Below are 21,164 nucleotides of genomic sequence, written 5' to 3' on the forward strand. Positions count from 1 at the left end.
TCATAGTTTTTATCAGGCATGACCATAAGGCCTGAGCATTATATAAAAAAAAATGCCAAAAATGCCATCAGTTTACAAGGAGAACATAAAAAGGTTTCCATTCTCCTTTTGCACCTCCACAGCAGTAAACCCTTGAGGTGACCACCATAAATAGTAGCTCCCTGCAAATTCCACTCATTTTATATGCAAGAAACAGACTTTAGGGAATATATTTTTAGTTTACTCAAATGGATTTATGTTTTAAATAAGCCATTGAAAAGGGCTTTCCCGGGCAGCCCCGGTGGCCCAGTGGTTTAGCGCTGCCTTTAGCCTGGGGCTTCCAGGATGAGTCCCACATTCTGCTCCCTGCGTGAAGCCTGCTTCTCCCTCTGCTGTGTCTGCCTCTCTGTGTGTGTGTCTCTTATAAATAAATAAAAAGAAAAGAAAAAGAAAAAGAAAAAGAAAAAGAAAAAGAAAAAGAAAAAGAAAAAGGCTTTCCTTGTAAATATTCCAAAGAATTTCCTGGCTGTAGTATTTTGACCAACTTGCTTCTCAGATGATATACTAGTAAGATCTTTTTCAGCAGCATGTGACAAAAAAGAAATTGATTGGTTCCATTAGCTAACAAGTCTGGCTTCAGACAAGGCCATCTTCAGGGCTTCAACAATGCCATCTAGGCTCATTCTCTCCCTTCATCTCTGTCTCCTCCTTATCTCTGCCTTTCCTTCTCTGTCTCTTCCTCCTCTTTCTGTCTATCTCCTCTCTGTCTCTGTACATTTCTCTGTGTTCTTCTCTTGATAGCTGTGTTCTTTGTCCCTACGCTGTGTTCTTACTGTATTTATTCTTAGGTTAGGATTAGAAAAATGACTCTTAGACCTTCCTTAACTTGTGAGCAAGAGAAGAAACCCTTTCTCACAGGAGAACTTTGGCTGGCTTTGCTGTGTCACTCTCATCTTGGCCAATCACCGTGCTGGGATGACACATTGTGGTTGCTGGGCAGAGGTGAGGCACCATGACTGCCAGCTTCACCAGAAGCATATGGCGTGGGAGAAAGGCAGTTCCCTCTGGAAGAAGGATGTGGGGTAGACAAGAACAGCAAACATCCGCTTCTTTTAGGCTGGCTGGAGGACGTGCAGATATCTTTATGGAGCCTCCACAAGATAAAAGTTTGCTGCCATTCCCATCTCTTCATACATTAGGCCAAACATCCCTAAATCCTTCCACTGGTTTCATATGCCAAACTTTTTAGACCGTTTTAGACCTTTAACCATCTTGACCCTATTTCCCTAATCAATGCTGTACTTTGTCCTATATTCGGCATCAAAAGCAATCCCCTTTAAAATGTTTCACTTCACTTAGTATACCATTCTCTCTCTCTCTCTTTTTTAGTATACCATTCTCTGTGGCATTGAAAGATTTCCTCGTTGATAGCAAATTGCCACCCTTTCTCTTGATAGCCCAAGAACTTGATGTGTTTTATCAGCAAAACTCTTCCAACAATTTCTCAGTCACAGATTTTCTTTTAAAACAGAATTACTTGTTAAACATATGATTCTGACTCAAAGGTTGCATATTCCATCCTGTGCTAGAGATACGCGTGTCTGCACTTCTTAATGATCTCCCTGCAGCACGACTCAATTTTGTAATGTATACATGAAAAGTATCTGTCATTGTGACCTTGTGGCACACAGTTACATTTGTTTTCCCAATGGGATTTAATTGTGTTTCTTCAAGGAAAGAGTATTACGTTTCCTCTTCTCACATACTCTTCGAGGTTTGGTTCATGCTTTGTATGTAATAATAATATTTGTTGAGTGAATCTCATGCCAGAGGATATGAACTCTTATTTTTATATTCATTGCATCAAGTATGTATTGAGCATTTACTGATTGCTAGGAGCTGAGCAGAGCTGTAGAAGTGCAGTGCCGAACAACTAGAAAAATCTATGAATCATAGAGCTTTTGGTCTAGTGGGGAATACAGGTAGGTAAGTAGGTAATCATGGTGAAACTGGTGTCCATTGAAATCAGGGAACATGTGGCCTCCAAAGCAAAGGAAGCTTTGGGAGGAAGTAATGGTGAGGCTGAAATCTGTGGAACATGCAGATGCCAGTAGGTAAAAGGGGAAGAAAAGGAGGCATGGGGAAGGCGGGTTCCAGAAAACAGCAAGTGCAAAGTCCCCTTATCGACTATAGGCTAAATTCTTACCTTGTCTTTCAGTGCTTTTCCCAATGGGTCCTCAGTCTGTTTTTCCTACATCAGCTCTCACCCATGAGTGATCCGTTATCATATCCTGAGTACGACATGTGTCTTCATAGCCCTGTGTTGCTACCTGTGTTTTGCATTTCTTTTCTTTTCCTGATGTACACTCACCTTTCAATATTCATACAATATGTGTCACCTTCTCCACCAGCTAGCCAGGCTTCATTCCTAAAGCTGAGCACTCATAGAATGTTAAATATTAGTTATCACTCATCTTATTCATTGGTTTCTGTCCCTCTCATCCTAGACTAGAAGCTCCTGGAGAGTCAGCCTTCAACCCACCTGTCCTTGTGCTCTTCTGATCAGTCCACAGTAGCTGCTCCAGGCATAGTTAGCAGATGTTCTGAGATGTGACTTGTGGTTGCCTGGGCAGACTTTGGTGTTCATTTTTCTACTCTTCTAGAATGAGCCATGTAGCAAGTAGTTAAGAATGAGGTCTGGGGTGCTAGACTGCCTGGACTCAATCCTGATTTGACCAGTTATCAATTATGTAATCTTGAGAAGTTACTTAAATTTTGAGTCTTATCAACTCAGCTGTAACATTGTGTTAATAACATTGTGTAACATAACCTTCTCTTTGGAGTCTATGAAGAATAAGTAACTGAGTGCATGCAAATAACTCCAATCAGTGCATGTATATAGTAAGCATTCAATGAATGTTAGTCACGTTATTGTTCCATTTTTTCCTTTCCATTTCTACTGGTTGACATGGGTGCCTTCACAGATACTGGTAGCTGCCTTTTTCTTTCTGTTGAATGAATGAATGTCTTCAAGATTAGATCCACAGCCTGCCAGCACTAGGCGTCTCCCCTCTTTCCTTTGGAGAGCTCACCCATTTAGCGGCTTCACTTGCACCTCTGCTCTCATCTCTCCTGCAGTCTTGTCCCATGCTGGACTCTCCATCCGTCTCCAACTGCCTGTTCAGCTCCTGCCTTAAGCTTCTGTCTGTTTTCTTAAATCCAGTGTGGAATTTCCAAAGTGGAAATTTCCATTATAAACTAATATCCTCTTCTACTTTGTACATCAAAGGTGCATTACTATTAGTCATCTTTTAGTCATTTAAATGCAATTCTTTGGGGTCATCTTGACCTGTCTACCATCACCAGCTGGATGCGAAATCATAGATTGATTGTCATAAATATCTTTCAAATCTGTCTTCCTCCTCTTCACTCCTTTTCCTCACCCCATCTCTTGATTGCTGCAGTAGATGTTTAGTTATTATTCCTGTATATTATTTTATTTATCAGCTGTATATTTAAATGTATTTAAATATATTCAATTTTTTTTCCACATGTCTACAGCTCAGAAAGCTTATGGGGCACTGCATATTCTCCTTCCTCTTCCTAAATAGAGTTGCTTTGGTCTAAACTTATCCATTTATTTACCAGCATTACTAGAGCACGAACTTTGGCAGATATGGGTTTAAGTCCCAGTTTTACTGTATCCAGGCCCTATGATGTTAGATAAGTGGATTAAACTCTCTGGGGTTCAATTTCCTCATATTTAAAATGTGGATAATGAGAGGTGCCTGGTTGGCTCGTGATTTTGGCTCAGGTCATGATCTCAGGGTCATGATATTGAGCCTTGCAGCAGGCTCAGTGCTGAGTATGAAGCCTGCTTAAGATTCTCTCTCTCCCTCTCCCTCTGCCCCTCCCCCACTAAAAAAAGAAAAGGAAAGGAAAAAAATTTGGGTAATGAGAGCTCCCTTGTAGAGTCAACTGTTAGAATTAGATACAATAGAATATACCTCCTGCCACATAGTGTGCCCTCTGTAAATGGATGGCAAGTATAGTAGGAGGAGGAGGAGTTGAAGCAGAGAGAAGAAACATACAATTATGATACAATTGGAGAGATGCCATGTCACAGACATATACAAAGTACTGTGAAAAACCAGGGCAGGGATGGGGAACCAATCCAGATCTCTGACAGAAAAAATTCTCTCCTAGTATTTTTTTGGGGGGCACAAGGAACTTTCAAGGTGATATAACCCTTCAGCTGAGTCTGGAAGGGTAGGTGGGACAGTCATTCAGTCCACTGGCAGATTGGCCAACTCATACATGTAGTAAAGTATACATACCTTGGAAATCTGTGTGTGTGTCCAGTAAGTCCTGGCAGGATGTTTTCAGTTGACATTTTTGGCAGATAACCTGTTTTTCTTTAGTCTATAATAACTCAAGAAGACCCTTTCCTAGATAGCTGATATGCCCTTTCTTTCAAGTTTTTTTTTTATCCTGAAGGTACAGAAGAATATTTAACAGAGAGGAGCACAGTAAGCATTAAATCTGCAGATTGCACATGGGATTATGACTCCTGCAAAGACCTAGTGTAATGTCTTTCAGATCTTTGATGGAGAAGAGTCTCTCCATATCCTCCCACCCCCATATTTTTTTCTTCCTGGAACCTGAAGTTCTCCCTCTTTTCTTGGCTACATTCTCAGCCCCCCTTCATGTCCTTGGCTCCTGATGAATATCCCTGCTGTGGCCTTCTTCACTAATCCTCTAGGTGACTGGCCACTTGCCAAGCCCCTAGGGGAGCAAAGGAAAGCCCTTTAGCTTTTTCTTGAAGCTGCTGCTGCTTCTTCACCTCTTCAAAGGGGAACCAGAGCAACTGAAATACTGTAAAACCAATTACTACAAGCAGAAACATATATCTCTTTATCCAGAGCTCTGCCACAAAATGTGGCTAGATCCCCCTACTGGAGGGAGTACTGCTATCCAGCCAATGAACCTCACAATCACACCAGACTGTATATTACTTGTTTACTTATTGCGCTCATCTAGAACATCTACCCCAAAACTTAATGGCTTAAACAACAATGCATTATTATATAGATCTCACAATTCTGTGCATCGGGAATTTGGGCGTGGCCAAAGTTTAGCTGAAGACTAGACTAGCCTGGAGGGTTCAAGGCAATTTATCACATGCATGGCACCTTGATGGGGTCACTTGTAAAGCTGGGCTAAGCTGGGCTCCTCTCCCTCTTCCCTCTGAGAAACCAAGAGCCCTCTTAAAAATTAGTCTTGGGACTGGCGTACAATACTTCTAATGTATCTCCGTCACAGCAGTCACAAGGCAGCCTACATCCAAGGGAAGGGACAGACTCTCCATCTGTGTATGGGAAGTGTCAAAGAATTTATGGCCGTCTTTATTCCAACACAATTACAACTCTAAAAAAACCAAAACAAAACTGAGATGTAATTAATCCCCTTTTACACATAAGAAAACAGATGCAAAGACACCAAGTGATTTGTCAAATGTTGGAAGGAATACCTATAAGAGAGTTGGGACTAGAACCGATTTTCTTGCTAAAGGCAAAATGCCCCTTGTAACTAATAAACTTACTGATTCAGTGGAGCTCTTTATTCTCTTAGTCCAAAGTCCTGAAGACCATTAGCTTGTGCTTTATGAATTAGGAACTGTAGGGAGAAAAAAAAAATCTGTTGTAAAAGGTTTGTTTTCCTGATCCCGTTTCAATACTTGGTCTTAGCAGCCAGCTGCTACTTCATTTCTTTTTCTCCTGCAGTTGACATTTCTTTCTTTAGTTGATCTTGAGTAGACATTTGATCTCAGTGACCATATAGGATGTTGTCTTCAATCATCTCAGGTAGGAGAGCTGGGCCTGGATTAAGTCCATAAGGGGATACTAGACATAATCAGCTTCATTGTTGGCAACCAGCATGGTCTCAATACTTCCATACACCTTTAGGGTCAAACTCATTCACCATTTTGTTTCTTATAATTGACTACTAGGAGCCATGTTCAACCAGGTGACTTTCATTTTATATGTTAAATAATTTAAAGCCCCTGATTCCAAAATGTATTTGAATCTATTGGAATTTATATATATATATATATATATATATATATATATATATATATGTGTATATATATATACCGTCTCTGATCTTTTACTTATATATATACATATATATATACTTATTTATATATACTTCTATATACTTCTATATATAAGTAAAAGATCAGAAGGAGAAATAATAACTACTATTAAGCCTTATGTGCCAGGGACTTTCTGTTTTAAACATTATTTCATCAGTTCTCATCGTCAATCAGTGAGGTAGACATAATGATTCCCACATTACACACGCGGAAACTGAAAAGTTGAGACGTAACATAACTGATCCTGAGACCACAGAGATAAAAAATGATTAAGGCCGGGAGACATGATACTCAGATAAAGACATAAAGCTGACTGCTAAAATCTCCTCTAATTCTGAGAATCCAAGGTTCCAAGTTATTCTCCTTGCTCCTGCTTTCCCTGTGGTTGGATGGCAGGAAGTGAGGAGGAAAGAATTTTCCTTAATTGCAGGACGAGTGGGGAGGAGATTAGCATGGAGCTTAAAATACATGACTGTCTTCTAAGAGTTGTCAAAGTAAATTGTGTCCCCAGAGGCATTTAAAAGCAATTTGATCCCACGTTTACACACGGCTGCAGTTGGGGAAACTGGTGGCTGGTCTATCAAAGGGGATTTTAATGGAGTTTTATAAGCAATAGTTTGAAATGTTTTTGCATAAAACATTTCTTTGAAAAAAGCCATGCCACATCTTAGTTAATCCTGGCCATCTGGAACCTCACTAGTCACTTGAACATTCTTTTAACCACTTTGTAAAAGTTTTCTGATTAAAGAGGAATGGGACTTGTTCAGTGGAAGTCTAGAGGACAGACCTTGCAGATAAATGTATTCTGGAGATGAGACCAAACTGCTTTCCCTGATGAACACTATCCACCTAGCTTGTGAAAAAACAATCCTTTTTCTTGAATTTGTTGTAATTCAGCTCCTTTAAGTAAGGCATGCAGTGGTGTTGATTGCAATGGACATTTTCCAGTTCAAAAAAGCTTTGGTGACTCATCCTGGCAGAGCATTCGAAAACTTCTGAGACATTGGTTCTGAGTCCCCAAACCACCAGCAGCAGTGTCACCCAAGAACATATCAGAAATCTAAATTCTTGGGCCCCATTCCAGATCTTCCACAACCTGTGTTTCAGCAAACCCTCCAGGTGATTCTGTTGCATGCTATAGTTTGAGAACCACTGCCCTTCAGCCAGCCTTTTTGGATGTATTTTTCTACTTCCTTAAAACACTCTGTGGTCCAGCTAATTTGTACTCTTTTTATGTTTATATGGCTATGTGGATACATGGATATAGATTTATGGATTTATTATATTTATATAGTTTCTGTCTCCTGGCCTTTGTCCATACTGTTTATAGTACATGGATTACACTTTGTCCTCTACCATCCTTACCCAGTCTGTGGTGTCCACCTTAAAAGACACTTGTTGGAGAAAACTCTCTCATCTCTCTACTAAATATTACCATTAGATCTCCAAAACGGTCTCATGTTGTAATGGAATTTACTTTAAATGGTAGTGACTAAGGGTTTATTATTTATTCAACCCATTCTGTGAGCATCTACTCTGCTTAGCATTGTACAAGGCATTGGGGATATATTGGTAAATAAGGCAAACATTTCTGGAACTTATAAATCAGATGAGGCAAACTTTTCTCACATCCTATTGTAAATAACAGTTCTTTGGAGGCAGTGTAATTGTCTTGTACTTCTGGGTGTCCCCCAGGCTGTATTAGTTATGGTGAGCAGGGTGGATGACAATGTACTAGTCTTCTCTGGTCTGTATAGAATGCCCTAGAGTACTGTGCTATCATTGTGACATCCACACTTAAGAGGTAGTTGCACACTACAACATATGCAGAGGACAGGGAGCCCCTACTGTAAGTGCACATCACCTCTCCTAAACCAGGGTTTCTCAACCTTACCACTGGGGATGCTGTAAATTAGAGGATTCTTTGTTAGGGAGTGGGGTCTGTCTTGTCTGTTGTAAAACATTTAGCATCTCTGACCTCAACTCACTGGTTGCCAATAGCATCACTCTTCCCAGCTGTCACAACAACAAATGTCTCCAGATATTGCCAAATACCTCTTGTTGAGCAAAATCAACCGGGGTTGAATACAACTAGGTATATTTTTCCTATAGAAAGTAAGACTTCAGAAAAATGTGAAAGCTCTCTTCAGATGTCTGTAGGACCATTGTGCAGAAAAAGAATTAGAGATAGAAATTTCTAATTGAGCCAGAGGGTAAAACTGGAGGTACAGATAATCAATTGTGGAAGAAACTTTCTTAACTTCAGGATATTCTCAAATTTAGAAAGTAGTGCAGTGGGGTTTGGTGAATATCTAGTCCCTCGTACATTCAGACAGGCTTGGATACATTTTCTTTTAGAAAGGATTTGGGGATTTCGGGATTCTGAGGGTTCTACAAGTTCTGAGATTCAGTGTTTTTGATTACTTCTAATATGGCTTTTAAAGAATTAGACTAACCCTAATCCCTTGCAGACTTAGGGAAGGTAGCAGAGTGAAGTGATAGTGTGAAGTTGATGTTCTGGCCCTTGAGTCAAACTGCCTGGACTAGATCCCAGCTCAGCTCTTACCTTGGGCACATCCTGACACATCTGTGTGTTTGTTTCCTCATCTATGAAACGGGTGCCCTTATAGTTCCTGTCTCAGGAGGAGTTGTGAAGACTAAGTAGATAATACAGGGAGAGCCCTTGGTCAGTATATGTGAAGTAACTATTAACTCAGCCAGTGCACTTTGCCTGATATCCAAAGAGCTTGCAAATTTAGCTTCTTCTGCTTCGTGGTATCATATGTGTTTGGGGGGCAGTTCATTATAGGGTAAATGTTTTTGTTATTTGCAAGGGTATTACAATCCAAATATAGGAATTAAAAAGCAACCATGACAGGTAGCAATCAAGTTATCAGATTTCTGTCTGGTCCCTGATCCATAGACAGAGGTTAGAATTTTAAAGGAAACTCCTTTAGTCAATTAATACATGGACTCAATTTTCATTAATCATTTTATTCAGTGATATTTATTCTCACCTACTTAATTTAGATTCTTGAAAGCAGGCTTCAAAAGGATATTTATTTTGCTCGATTCATTGCTAGAAAGCAAAGATTAAAAGCTAATCAGGAAAGATAGAAGCATATGAGGTGGCTTATTCAGGTCAGCTGCCTCAAGAGTGCCAAAGCCTTGGTAAGAATCTTGAACCCGTCGGTAAAATGGTTGCTATAATCTGATCTCCATATGAAAACCTTATATTTCTACTCCATGGCACTTAAAAATCAAATTATGTCTACATAAGACAGTATCAGGCTGAAAATGATGTATAGAAGATTCAAGTCAAATGGATATCTAGACACAATTTGGTATTTTTCTCATTCATCCATACCTATCATTTGAAACTTAGTCAATCCCATTTAAATAAAATAAAAAAATTTTTTTTTCCTTTTACTGATTGGTGATTTTTAAAGTAGGAGATAAAGGACTTTTCTCAGGCTTACCCAACCACCCCACATCATGTAAGAGCCATTTTCTACAACTGTGTGTGTAAGAAACCATGGATGCATCCCACCTGAGCCCCTGTGGAATGAGTTGTCCAAGCAACTTTCTTTCAGGCATCCATTGTCTTGCATACTGACTGTGTAGGTCAAACAGGGAAAAGATTGGTAAAATGCGTATGACATCCACAGTATCCCCCTTGAAGTTGAACTTTAGAAGGAAATCTGCCACCATTATTTACTTCTCTGTGGCAGGAGCTCCTAGTAACCTAGGAATTATAGGAAGTGAGAACATTGGATAGCAGACCATGAAAAGATCATTTAAAAACAATTAAATTTAATTAACTTTTTTATTCTAGTATAGTTGATATACAGTATTATATTACTCTCAGATGTACAACATAGTGATTTGGCACTTACATACATGATGCAACGATCACCACAGTAAGTCTAGTTGCCATTGGTCGGCATACATGGTTATTGCAATATTATTGACCATATTCCCTATGTTGTACTTTCCTTCCTATGACTCAATTCTTTTATAATTGGAAGTTTGTATTCCTTAATCTTTTTCACCTATTTTGCCCATCTTCCCCCTCACTTTGAACATGAAGAGATCTTATTGTGCACAGAATATTCATCATGCCATGGGAATCAGGCAATCACCCTGGCCTAGCAAGACTTAGAAAGAAAGACTTTCACAAAAAAGTTTTGAGCATCGTATAACCACATATTCTAAAGTCTTCTTCTGTAAATTCTGTTCTCTTCTCAACATAACCTTCTCAATATCTGTATCCATATATGGAAGTTAAAGACTCTTTGCAGCTAAAATGTCCTGCTTCCTTAAACTTACCTTTTGTCCCACAAGATATTTAATTTTGCCTTGAACTTTTAAATTTCTGTGACATTGGAGATCCAACCAAAATTCCTGAAATTGTGTACTTAACATCTGTTCTAAGCCTCAAAAATCATAAATTATACAGCAAAGATGGGGTAACATCTGTTCTTCCCTTAGCCCTCAATTGCTTTCTTTGGGATGGTAGATGAAGGGATGTTATGACTTTGAACTATGATCTGAAAGTATATTGAATCAAATAAAGATATTAGAACAAAGTACCTATGAAGGACATGTCTGACATTCAAAACCATTTCACTGAGGCAGGAAACTTTGCTGGCAAGATATTGACTTTAGCTAACTTTGTTAGTTTGCTGGAGCTGTCATAATGAGTACCACAAACAGGGTACTTAGAACAGGAAATGTATTGTCTCACAGTTCTGAAGGCTAAAAGTCTGAAGTCAAGGTGTCAACAGAGCCACACTCTCTCTGAAACCTGTAGGGAAGGATTTTTCCTTGGCTTTTCTTAGCTCCAAGTGATTTGATGGCAGTCTTTGATCTGATAAGCTTTCCTTGTCCTGTAGAGGCTTTATCCCAATCCTCCATCTCTGAGCATATCTGAATCTGTGTCCAAATTTCCCTTTTTATGAGGACATCAGCCATATTGGATCAAGGCCCACACTAATGGCCTTACTTTTATTTCATTATTTCTGTGAAGACTCTATACCTAAATAAGGCCATCTTCCAAGGTACTGAGGTTTAGGACTTCAACATCTCTTTTAGGAAAGGGAGAGGGGACCCAACTCAATCAGTAACACCAGCTTACATAACAAAAGGAATTTATTGGAAAGAAATGTGGTGGCTTACTTAATTGAAGGAAGAACTAAAGCGAGAAGACCTGAAAAGGCAAGAGCATGGTTGCCCAAAGATCCAAGGAGTAGGACCTACTACCAGCCCCACGAGGAGGCTGCTGCGGTATCAATGGACCTCCACTAACTTCCCCATCTTTCCATCATTCCACATGGCATTCAGAGTCCCAGGAGAAGGTCTGATTGGATGACTACCTGGCCAGGAAAGTTGGGAGCAACATCATTTGCTCCCAACAATCTGAAAGCAACAGAGAAGAGATAATTCCCAAAAGCTTTGGGATGCTATTACCAAAAGAAAGGAGAAAGGATGCTAAATGGATAAAACCAAGGGTCTAATCTAAACCCTCTAGCCGGAAATGAAGAAGGGAGCATAGTTTGGGGAAAATTTTTTCACATACTCCAAATTCAGGGTTAACTCTATGTTCATAATAAATCTCTGATGATTATTAATACAGCCATTCAGAAAAAAAATTGTCATTTTGATATGATTTGCCTTTCTTATAAGTCAAGATCGTGGAGGGAATTCTAGATAATCATGATTCTTTCCCTTACTGCATTATCTTTAGTTATATTCTGCTACCATGTGAGTTTTATAGATAGAGAAAATGAGTTCCCAGGTGAGCCTTTCTCCCATTCTTCGGTCTGTTGTTCCTTGTACTCTGGTCCAGGTCAGGACACTCACCGTGCTGCTGGCCATAGGAAGCCTCCTGGCATGTCGTGGTCAACTGCTCCCTAATGCCTTGGAGGGAAGGGTATAATTCTCCCCTCTCAGCTCCTGAGGCACCCACTTCTTATGTTCCGACACTGAGCAGGCTTTCCTTCTTATTCCACCCTCTTTCTCAACTCATCCTACCACCACCTCACCACCTCTTCAAAGAATATAGCCATTGTTATGTTAGTTATGCTTTGAATTAAGAAAAGAAAAGAAGAGGTGGGAAAAATTAAAGCGAATTGCATAAAATGAGGGACATAAGGGGGTGTCTCATCATTAAATGGTATAAAATCTTAATGAATAGACTTATCCCCCAGGCTTTATGTTTGCACTTATTCTTTGACATTTCCAAAGACAAGTAGCTGATAGACCTATTGGAGTATTTTGCCTCTTGTCAAATTCCCTGAACTGCCTGGGCATAGAAGTGATGATCTCTAAGACTGGAATAACACGTAAGAAGTAGTCTTGGAGTTAGAGGCCAGATCACAGAATGGACCAGGTTGCGTCTCTATCTGGAACAAAGAAGAAAGCTAGCACATTGACAAAACATGGACTCAAAAACTGGTAAGCAGTGAGTCACATGAGGGAGAGTAGACCCCAATAAATGAGGATGAGGTGGTCTCTACCAGAAGGTAGGACATGATGGAGCAGGAAATGTTTGAAATTTTACATTCTGGCATCAGAGAAACAATTAAATGGTCTAGTCCAGAAGTAATGCATGTCAAGTCTGTTCACAACTTCTTGACCAGACCAATCACTAGGCCCCATCCAACCACAAGGAGGCCAGGGAGCACATGTGCCCAGAAGGGGGAGCTGGACATATTTAGCAACAGCAGCAATGACTTCCACTTGTCAAAATGCAAACTCCCTCACCAACAGACTCTGATTCAAGAGATCCTTGGAATCTGCATTTTAACTGGATCTCCTTAGAGGAGTCTGATGCAGGGGAGAAGAGTGGAATCTCTGGAATACTGACTTAGAATCTCACCTCAGGATAGCTAGGTGATTAAGAGGATGGGGGCAAATCTGAGATCTCGTTCTTGGCACCTTGTTATCAAAGGGGGCTATGGGTGCCTGGACTCTGCGGTTGAAAGGGCTGGACAGAAGCTCCTGAAGTGTCCAGGCGTGAAGGTAAGTGTTGGAACCATGCGTGAGACAGAGCAGACTCTCAGGTGTGTATCAAGCTTCTCAGAGACAGTGAGAGGAAGAGGGATGTGGAGCCAGCTCCAGCAGTGACTCTCAGACATGATCTAAGGTTGATATTTATGTCCACAGAAACCCATGGACCAATATCACATCTCATTATGTAATTGCTTGTTTCTTCCCTCTGTCCTTCTCTGGCTTCATCTTCCCCTACTCTACTACGTGGCTCTCCCTGCCTTCCCCCACATTATTTTTTCTTTTCTTCCTTCTTTATGTTTATTCTCTGCTTCCCCTCTCATTTTCCTCTTTCCCAATATTTCCTTTTCTTACATCCTTTCTCCCTTCTACTCCTTCCCCACTCTTCTTTCTCCTCAATCATTCTTCCCTCCTTCTCCCTCTCACTCCTCCTTTCCTGTGGCACCCACACCTTCTGTTCTCTCTCCAGGTATTATGCCATCTGCTGCCAGCCTCTGGTCTATAGGAACAAGATGACCCCTCTGCGCATCGCGTTAATGCTGGGAGGCTGCTGGATCATCCCCATGTTTATCTCTTTTCTCCCTATAATGCAAGGCTGGAATAATATTGGCATAATTGATTTGGTGAGTACCTGTGCAGACCCCACTAGCTTACTCGCTGATGAACTTTATTTGCTTGGGATTCTAAATACAAACCATGTCAGGTTGGGTGGATATTCTAAGACAGATTCTGATAGTGGTCTAAGTGAGAACAATAACAACAACAACAAAAAAGCAAGTTAACATTTTGGAATGTTTGCTGTATTCCAGAAAGTATGCTCAGACTTTACATAGAATCCTGACAACATCCTTCTCTCATCTCATCCAGATGAGAAAAGTCAGGCTCAAAAAGGTGACGTAACATGCCCAGTAAATAGCAGAACAGGTATTCAATGCTTAGCATTCAGACTATAGAGCCTGAAGTATGTGAGGTGCCCCCAAGAGGCCTTCATCCCATTTCCTGGCTTCCCGTGACCAGCAGAAAACACATCATGTGGATGGAGGCTTCCAGAGAATGAAGACAATCCTGGACTGGGGGTCAAGAGACTTGGACCCTGAGTCCAGCTCTGTCCCTGACCTTGAAGGAGTGCAATGAGAAGCTGCATTGGTCTTCAGTAGAGGAGTGTATCCTCCAGGGGTGTAGGAGAGCAGGATGTGGCACATGTGCTGGGCATTTGCCAGCCCCTGTCCAGACGATTTTCAGGAGTCTTCCAGCTCTGACACACTATGTTTATAGTACCAAACTTGCAATGAAGATCAGAAGTTATGGTGGGAGTTAACTGGCAGTGATATATATTCCCGAAGGAAGTTGTAGGCAGTCACTTTGAAATGGGGAATGTGTTGAGGTAGGAAGGGGGCTGGAGATGAGAGATCGAGAGCAGGCTCCAGCCCACCAAGACCGTTAGAGTAGGAGCTGCCTGTTCTTCTCTCCACCACATTCCCAGCCCCTAATCTTGCCTTGTTCTTTGTCCAGGAAAGGATATCCAAGCCAAGGCTGGGCCAGGATTTGCATGTGGTATGTCAGAACAAGAGTTCCTTGGGCTTCTGAAAGAAATGCTGGGGACAAAGGAGTCGAGAAGTAAAAGGGGATTCATACAAGGGGGACTGTATGGATATTTTCTTGAATCCTATCCTTCTTCTTTCAAACTTCCAGTTTTGCCATTCGCAAGGGAAATGAAATTCAAGTTTCCAGTGACCAGTAGAGTAATAATTATGGCCAACAAATGTTGAACATTTACTATTTGATGAGTCCATGTTCACTTAATCATCATTTCTGTGACCTCGCTCAAGCCTTACAACAATGCCATGAGGTTGATCTTACTATTGCCCTCAGGAAACTGAGCAAGAGAGGTTAAGTTATTAGTTATAGTCAGATTAGCAGGGAGTGGTGGTGACTATAGCTATGCCCAGGCTTACTGCAGTCCAGAGTCTATGCTCTTAATTTCTGTACTAAACTTAATCCCTAATGGAGAAGACATTTGGAAACATAAGCTTTTGTGCATTAGAACTTTTAAAAAAAAGAGTGCAGCACTCTTACCTTTGGATATAGAATTTCTAAGGAAAATAATCTAGAGAATTGTCCATTTTGAGAGTGAGAGAGAGGCATCCCCTATTTACTTCATGCAACTGAGGAATGGAGTATCTGCGTGGTGTGAAGATGCCTAATATGTGCTCCATGATGCTGTGATTGCCCTGCATATCCTTCCACTCACCTGCACATTGAATTGACCTAGACAGAAGCTAGCACAACCCACGTGTTCACAATGCATGTACAGTTGATTCTCACTATTTGCAGTAAGTAGGTTCTATAAAGCTACACAAGCGCTGAATTAGCACATACTGAATCTTTGCTCCTAGGAGAAATACAGAGTTAGGTTCCTGCAAGTTCTAGTCACAGTATTTTCATCAACTAATCAATACACAATTATGCTGCTTGTGACAGAGCCCATGAAATATAAGGTGATAGTAAGTTTGATATATAAAATAATGGAAAATATAATATTCAAGCACTAATCAAAAGAAAGCTGGGATAGGTATACTATTATCAGTGATAAAATAAATTTAAGGCAAGTCATACTACTTGAGGTGAAGAGAAATATTTCATTATTATTAGAAAAGTGTGAATTCAATAGGAAGGTATATAATATGCCTTGAGACAAGACACTAAATAAGACACAAATAAAATAACATGTGTGTGTCATATATATTATTCATACATTTGTTTGTATGTCCATTCACACTGGATGCAGGCTGACCTCAGACAGAGAGGTGTCGTTGGATTATACAGCTCTCTTCAGCCACGGGCTGTTCCTAGATAAGGCTGATAACTCAGAGCTGTCAGCAGACAGAGTTTATAGTAGGGAGAAAAGCCCTTCAATCTTTAAAAGAGATCCAGTGTATTACAGTATCTAATACTGGTGAGGCTTATTCCAGGAATGTAACACCATGACTGTAATTCACCATATTAATAAAAGAAAGAGGGAAAACCCACATGATCATTCTTTACTGCCAAAAATTCATTTACAAAATTCAGTATCGATGATTTTTAAAATAAATCTCATCAAAGTAAAAATAGAAGAGAGCATCCATAAAAATCTTCCAGCAAATATCATACTTAATAGTAAAATATTGAAACTCCCCTCCTAAAACTGAGACTGTAAAATGGTATCCACTATTACCACTTCTATTCAGGGTTGCACTGGAGATCTTATCAAGTTCAATAATGCAAGAAAAATGGCTTTAAGATTGGAAAGGAAGAAGTGAAATTTTTATTATTTGCAGATCACATGGGTACTTATGGAGAAAATTTGTAAGAATCTAGAGATGAAATATTAATAACGGATTTAAAGGAGTTGCTGGATACGTCACCATACAGAAAAATTTCACTGAATTCCACATAACGACAGCAAATAACTAGGATTAGTTGGTACCATTTGCAATAGAATAACAAGTCAAATACATAGGAACAAACCTGACAAAAAATATGCGAGACATTTACAGCAAAAAACTGTAAAACATTTTAAAGGATTTAAGTAAAGGAAAGAATTACCATATTTGTGAATTGGATGGCTTACCTTGGGAAAGAAGTCCATTTTCCTCAATCATTCTATTGTAATTCCAATCAAAATCCCCAAAGACCAGTATGGAAATTGATAAGCTAATTCTAAATTTTATATAGGAAATGCTAATGTATAAGAATAGTCTTGAAGAAGACGAGCCACAGTTCCAAGACTTTTACTACCACATATATTGTGTGCAGGCAGACGGGAAGGGAGGAGACACTAACTCTGTGCTCAGTTGGGTAGAGAGAATGAAGGATGATTTTGTTCTTATCCTATTTCTACTCTTTCCTGGGACCTTCAGCCTCTTGTGCAGTGGCAGTCCCTCTGCGTCCCAGTGCAATCATATCCCTTTCTACCTTCGCAGTTCTATGTGCTATAGGCTCATTAGGAAAAGAAAACTTGGCTGATAAACCTTCTTCTCTCTTTCCTCCTCTTTTTCCTCTTATGTTTTCCCCTACCTTCCCTGCTCTTCTTTGTTCCCCTCCTTTTCTATCTCCTTTCCAATCCTTCCTTGGCTTTTTCATCTTTTTTCTTTTCTCACAATTTTCATCACTCCCCTCTTGCTTCTTTCTCTTCACTTTTTCCTTCCTATCCTCCCTTCTTTCCCTCATTTTTTCTCTCCCTCCAACTCTCAGATAGAAAAAAGGAAGTTCAACCAAAACTCCAACTCTACGTACTGTATCTTCATGGTCAACAAGCCCTACGCCATCACCTGCTCTGTGGTGGCCTTCTACATCCCATTTCTCCTCATGGTGCTGGCCTATTATCGCATCTACGTCACAGCAAAAGAGCATGCCCACCAAATCCAGATGTTACAACGGGCAGGAGCCCCCTCTGAAGGCAGGCCCCAGCCAGCTGACCAGCACAGCACTCATCGCATGAGGACCGAGACCAAAGCAGCCAAGACCCTGTGCATCATCATGGGTTGCTTCTGCCTCTGCTGGGCTCCATTCTTCGTCACTAATATTGTGGATCCATTCATAGACTACACTGTTCCTGGGCAGGTGTGGACCGCTTTCCTCTGGCTTGGCTACATCAACTCTGGGTTGAACCCCTTTCTGTACGCCTTCTTGAATAAGTCTTTTAGACGTGCCTTCCTCATCATCCTCTGCTGTGATGATGAGCGCTACCGAAGACCCTCCATTCTGGGCCAGACTGTCCCCTGTTCAACCACAACCATTAATGGATCCACACATGTGCTAAGGTGAGTGCTTAGGGGCTTGATAGATTTTGTGTATTTGCGTGATCGGAACGGGTACCTCTCCAGTTTTGTTTCCAGACGGGTTGTTCTTGAGAACCTGTGCAGTGTTTACAAAAATTAAAGAAAATTCTATTTGGTCATGAAGTAGAGTAGTGGGTAAGGCCTCAGGCCCTGGAGGAGACTGGCTTATATTCAAATCCAGTATCCACAGTTCTGTGACCTTGGGCAAGTCATTTAACCACTCTGGACTTCAATTTCATTTTTTTTTTTTAACTTGAGATCACAGTCACAATATCTACATCACAGAGTTTTTGTGAGGATCAAATTAGCTAATGTGCATAGAGCACATAGTACAGATCCTGACACCTAGTAAGCCTTTAGTAAATATTATCTACTAATACTTATAGGTAGTGTTTTGCAGTAGTGGTTAACAGCATGGGCTTTAAGGTAAAAAGAGACTTTATTTTGACTCTTAGTGCCACTACTAACCATTTATATAATCTCTCCTGGCTTTATTTTACTCAATTGTAAAAAAAAAAAAAAAAAAAAAAAAAAAAAAAAAAAAAAGTAACATCCATCTCATAGGACTTTTGATAACTAGAGATAATGGATTCATTTAGGGCTTGACACATAGTAAGCGCTCATAATACTACTAACAGTATTATTAATATTATTAGTAGGAGCACTAGTAATAACATATGGCCTGATACCTTAGATGGCCACAAAATAATGTGATAAATGAAATAAATAGAAGGGTAAACGTGCAACAGTAATACCACGTGATAAATGATGTAATGGAGGTATGGATCAGGGGAATGGGAATTTGAGGAGGAAAGAAGCTGATCTTGGCTTAAGAAAATAAGGAAAGAATTTGAGACTTGGAGGAGAAATCAAGGAAGCCATTCTAGCAAATAGAACAGCATGAGGAAAGCAATGGAATGGGAAAGAGCATGGAAAGGTCAAGTGGTTTACCCAAGGTCACCTGGGTTGATGGAGATGGGAGTAACTTTGAAGCTGGATGTTCAGTGACCAGTCATGATGCCTTTCTCTAAACCTTGAGAATTTTCTGGCCGCCTGGGCTAGAGTCATTCTCAGCCATGAAAAACCATGTGTTAAATAAGTGCATTCATCCTGTAGCAAAACAAATTGTCAACCGCATTTTTTTCTTTGCCTTGAGATGCACAGGAATTTCTAAAAAGCAGTTCCTTCCCTGACACAAGCATTTAATTTTTCTGATGACTGTAGTCAGCTATCTTGGCAGCTGAAAATTGGGGAGTTTTCATTTGCATGTGTAAGAAAAGAAGAAGAGAAAATAGGGTTTGCGGTGTAATATCAACACTTTGCCTCAGAGACTGCTTGGAAGCCTGAATTCAATTTATGGCTACTAGTGTTAGTTAAAGCCTAGTCGGGCGTTGAGATTATACCTGGTGGAAGAGCCTCCAAGACTACCCCTGGAGGCCGGTGTTCTCTCCCGATTATGAGGCCTTGAGCAAGGGTCTTGGGAAGAATCCAACCCTAAAGTGTGTGTGCAAGAACTTCTGTTCTGGGGGGCGAGGGGGGTTTAAAAGCTATTTCAGTTAGCATTTGCCTGTGTAATAGCTCACAGAGTCTGCTCCAGCAGTGCATTTGCTAAGTCAGTTGTTTAGAACCGGGGAGTGGGGGGTGCTTTTCCCATAGAAACAGCCACAGAAAGTGTTTGGGAGTTTCAAGGGCAGCCCAAGAGACCTATTTTACTGACATGGTATCTTATCCCTGCTGCATTTGGAAATCTCAGTGGGTGGTAAAGCAGAGATGGTAGTTTCGAGGTGGCTTGTGGATGTAGTCTCTATACTCTAGTTTTTGTATTTCTGCACGAGGTAATGGAAAGTATAGGAAGTTGGTCTGAGATACTTTCCTGGGGGAGGTGGGGAATCTTTTAAAAGCAGGGCAGCTGACACAGAGAAGACTGAAGCCTGAATCCACCACACCGTAAGCTTTGCCAGGACAGGAATACTGTCTGTTTTGTTCAGTGCTTCATACCAAATACCTGGTAGGTTGCCCAATGTAAAATAGGAACTTAAACTCTTGATGAATAAATAAATCATATAGTTAATTCTTTAGATCAATTGTATTAGCACAAATTAAGAAAAATGTATGTGTTTCTTAAAAATCCTGTAGGACATCAACAGATTCAGAAGGATTCAAGAAATATAAAACCTAAATAATCAAAAGTAAAAATCCCCTTTTATCCTGCTGATCCTACCCTTCACCTCAGAGACAATTGAAACTAGTCTAGTGATATTTTTTAATTTATTTATGATAGGCACACAGTGAGAGAGAGAGGCAGAGACATAGGCAGAGGGAGAAGCAGGCTCCATGCACCGGGAGCCCGACATGGGATTCGATCCCGGGTCTCCAGGATCGCTCCCTGGGCCAAAGGCAGGCGCTAAACCGCTGCACCACCCAGGGATCCCAGTCTAGTGATTTTTTAAATGCATTTTCAAACATCATAAAAACATACAAATTCATAGATTTTTCTCCCTTTATTTTATTTTATTATTTATTTATTTGCTCATCATAATCACACTCCTTCACCCTCATCCCCTAGATCTCCCATCCCCCACCCCCACCTTCCCTCTGGTGACTATCAGTTTGTTCTCTGGAGTTAAAAGTCTGTTTCTTGGTTTATCTCTCTCTCTCTCTCTCTCTCTCTTTTTCCCCCTTCGCTCATTTGTTTTGTTTCTCGAATTCCAAGACATGGGCTTGGAATTTGTCTTTCTCTGAGTAACTTATTTTGCTTAGCATTATAACTCTCTAGCTCCATCCATGTTGTTATAAATGGCAAGATTTCATCCTTCTTAGTGGCTGAATAATACACTACTTCTTCTTTATCCATTCATCTATCAGTGGATATTTGGACTGCTTCCAGAGTTTGGCTATTGTAAATAATAACGTAGGAATTTCTTTATAGATCTTGGGTTCTAACCCTTTATTGGATATGTCATTTGCAAATATCCTCTCCCATTCAGTAGGTTGCCTTATCGTTCTGTTGATTATTTACTTCACAGTGCAGAAGATTTTATTTTGATGTAGTCCTAATAATTTACTTTTGCTTTTGTTTCCCTTGCCTCCGGAGACATATCTAGAAAAATGTTGCTACAGCCCATGTCAGAGAAATTACTGCTTGTGCTCTCCTGAAGGATTTTTATGGTTTTAGGTCTCACATGTAGATCTTT

General features: G+C 40.3%; 1 protein-coding gene across 5 annotated transcripts in view; it reads left to right on the forward strand.

Moving 5' to 3' along the window:
• Positions 1 to 21,164, forward strand: part of HTR4 (5-hydroxytryptamine receptor 4) — a 178,445-nt gene that overhangs the window by 96,737 nt on the left and 60,544 nt on the right. For 3 of the 5 annotated variants that reach the window (XM_035715626.2, XM_049109262.1, XM_035715627.2), the window contains exons 5-7: positions 13,617 to 13,770; positions 14,660 to 14,701; positions 17,384 to 17,952. In XM_035715626.2, coding sequence (XP_035571519.1) covers positions 13,617 to 13,770; positions 14,660 to 14,701; positions 17,384 to 17,952 — 765 coding nt within the window. The remainder of the gene's footprint in view (positions 1 to 13,616; positions 13,771 to 14,659; positions 14,702 to 17,383; positions 17,953 to 21,164) is intronic. The other 2 variants (XM_049109263.1, XM_035715629.2) reach the window with 1 other exon arrangement.

This window comes from Canis lupus, chromosome 4, assembly GCF_003254725.2.
Source record: "Canis lupus dingo isolate Sandy chromosome 4, ASM325472v2, whole genome shotgun sequence".
In the NCBI taxonomy this organism is placed as follows: domain Eukaryota; kingdom Metazoa; phylum Chordata; class Mammalia; order Carnivora; family Canidae; genus Canis; species Canis lupus.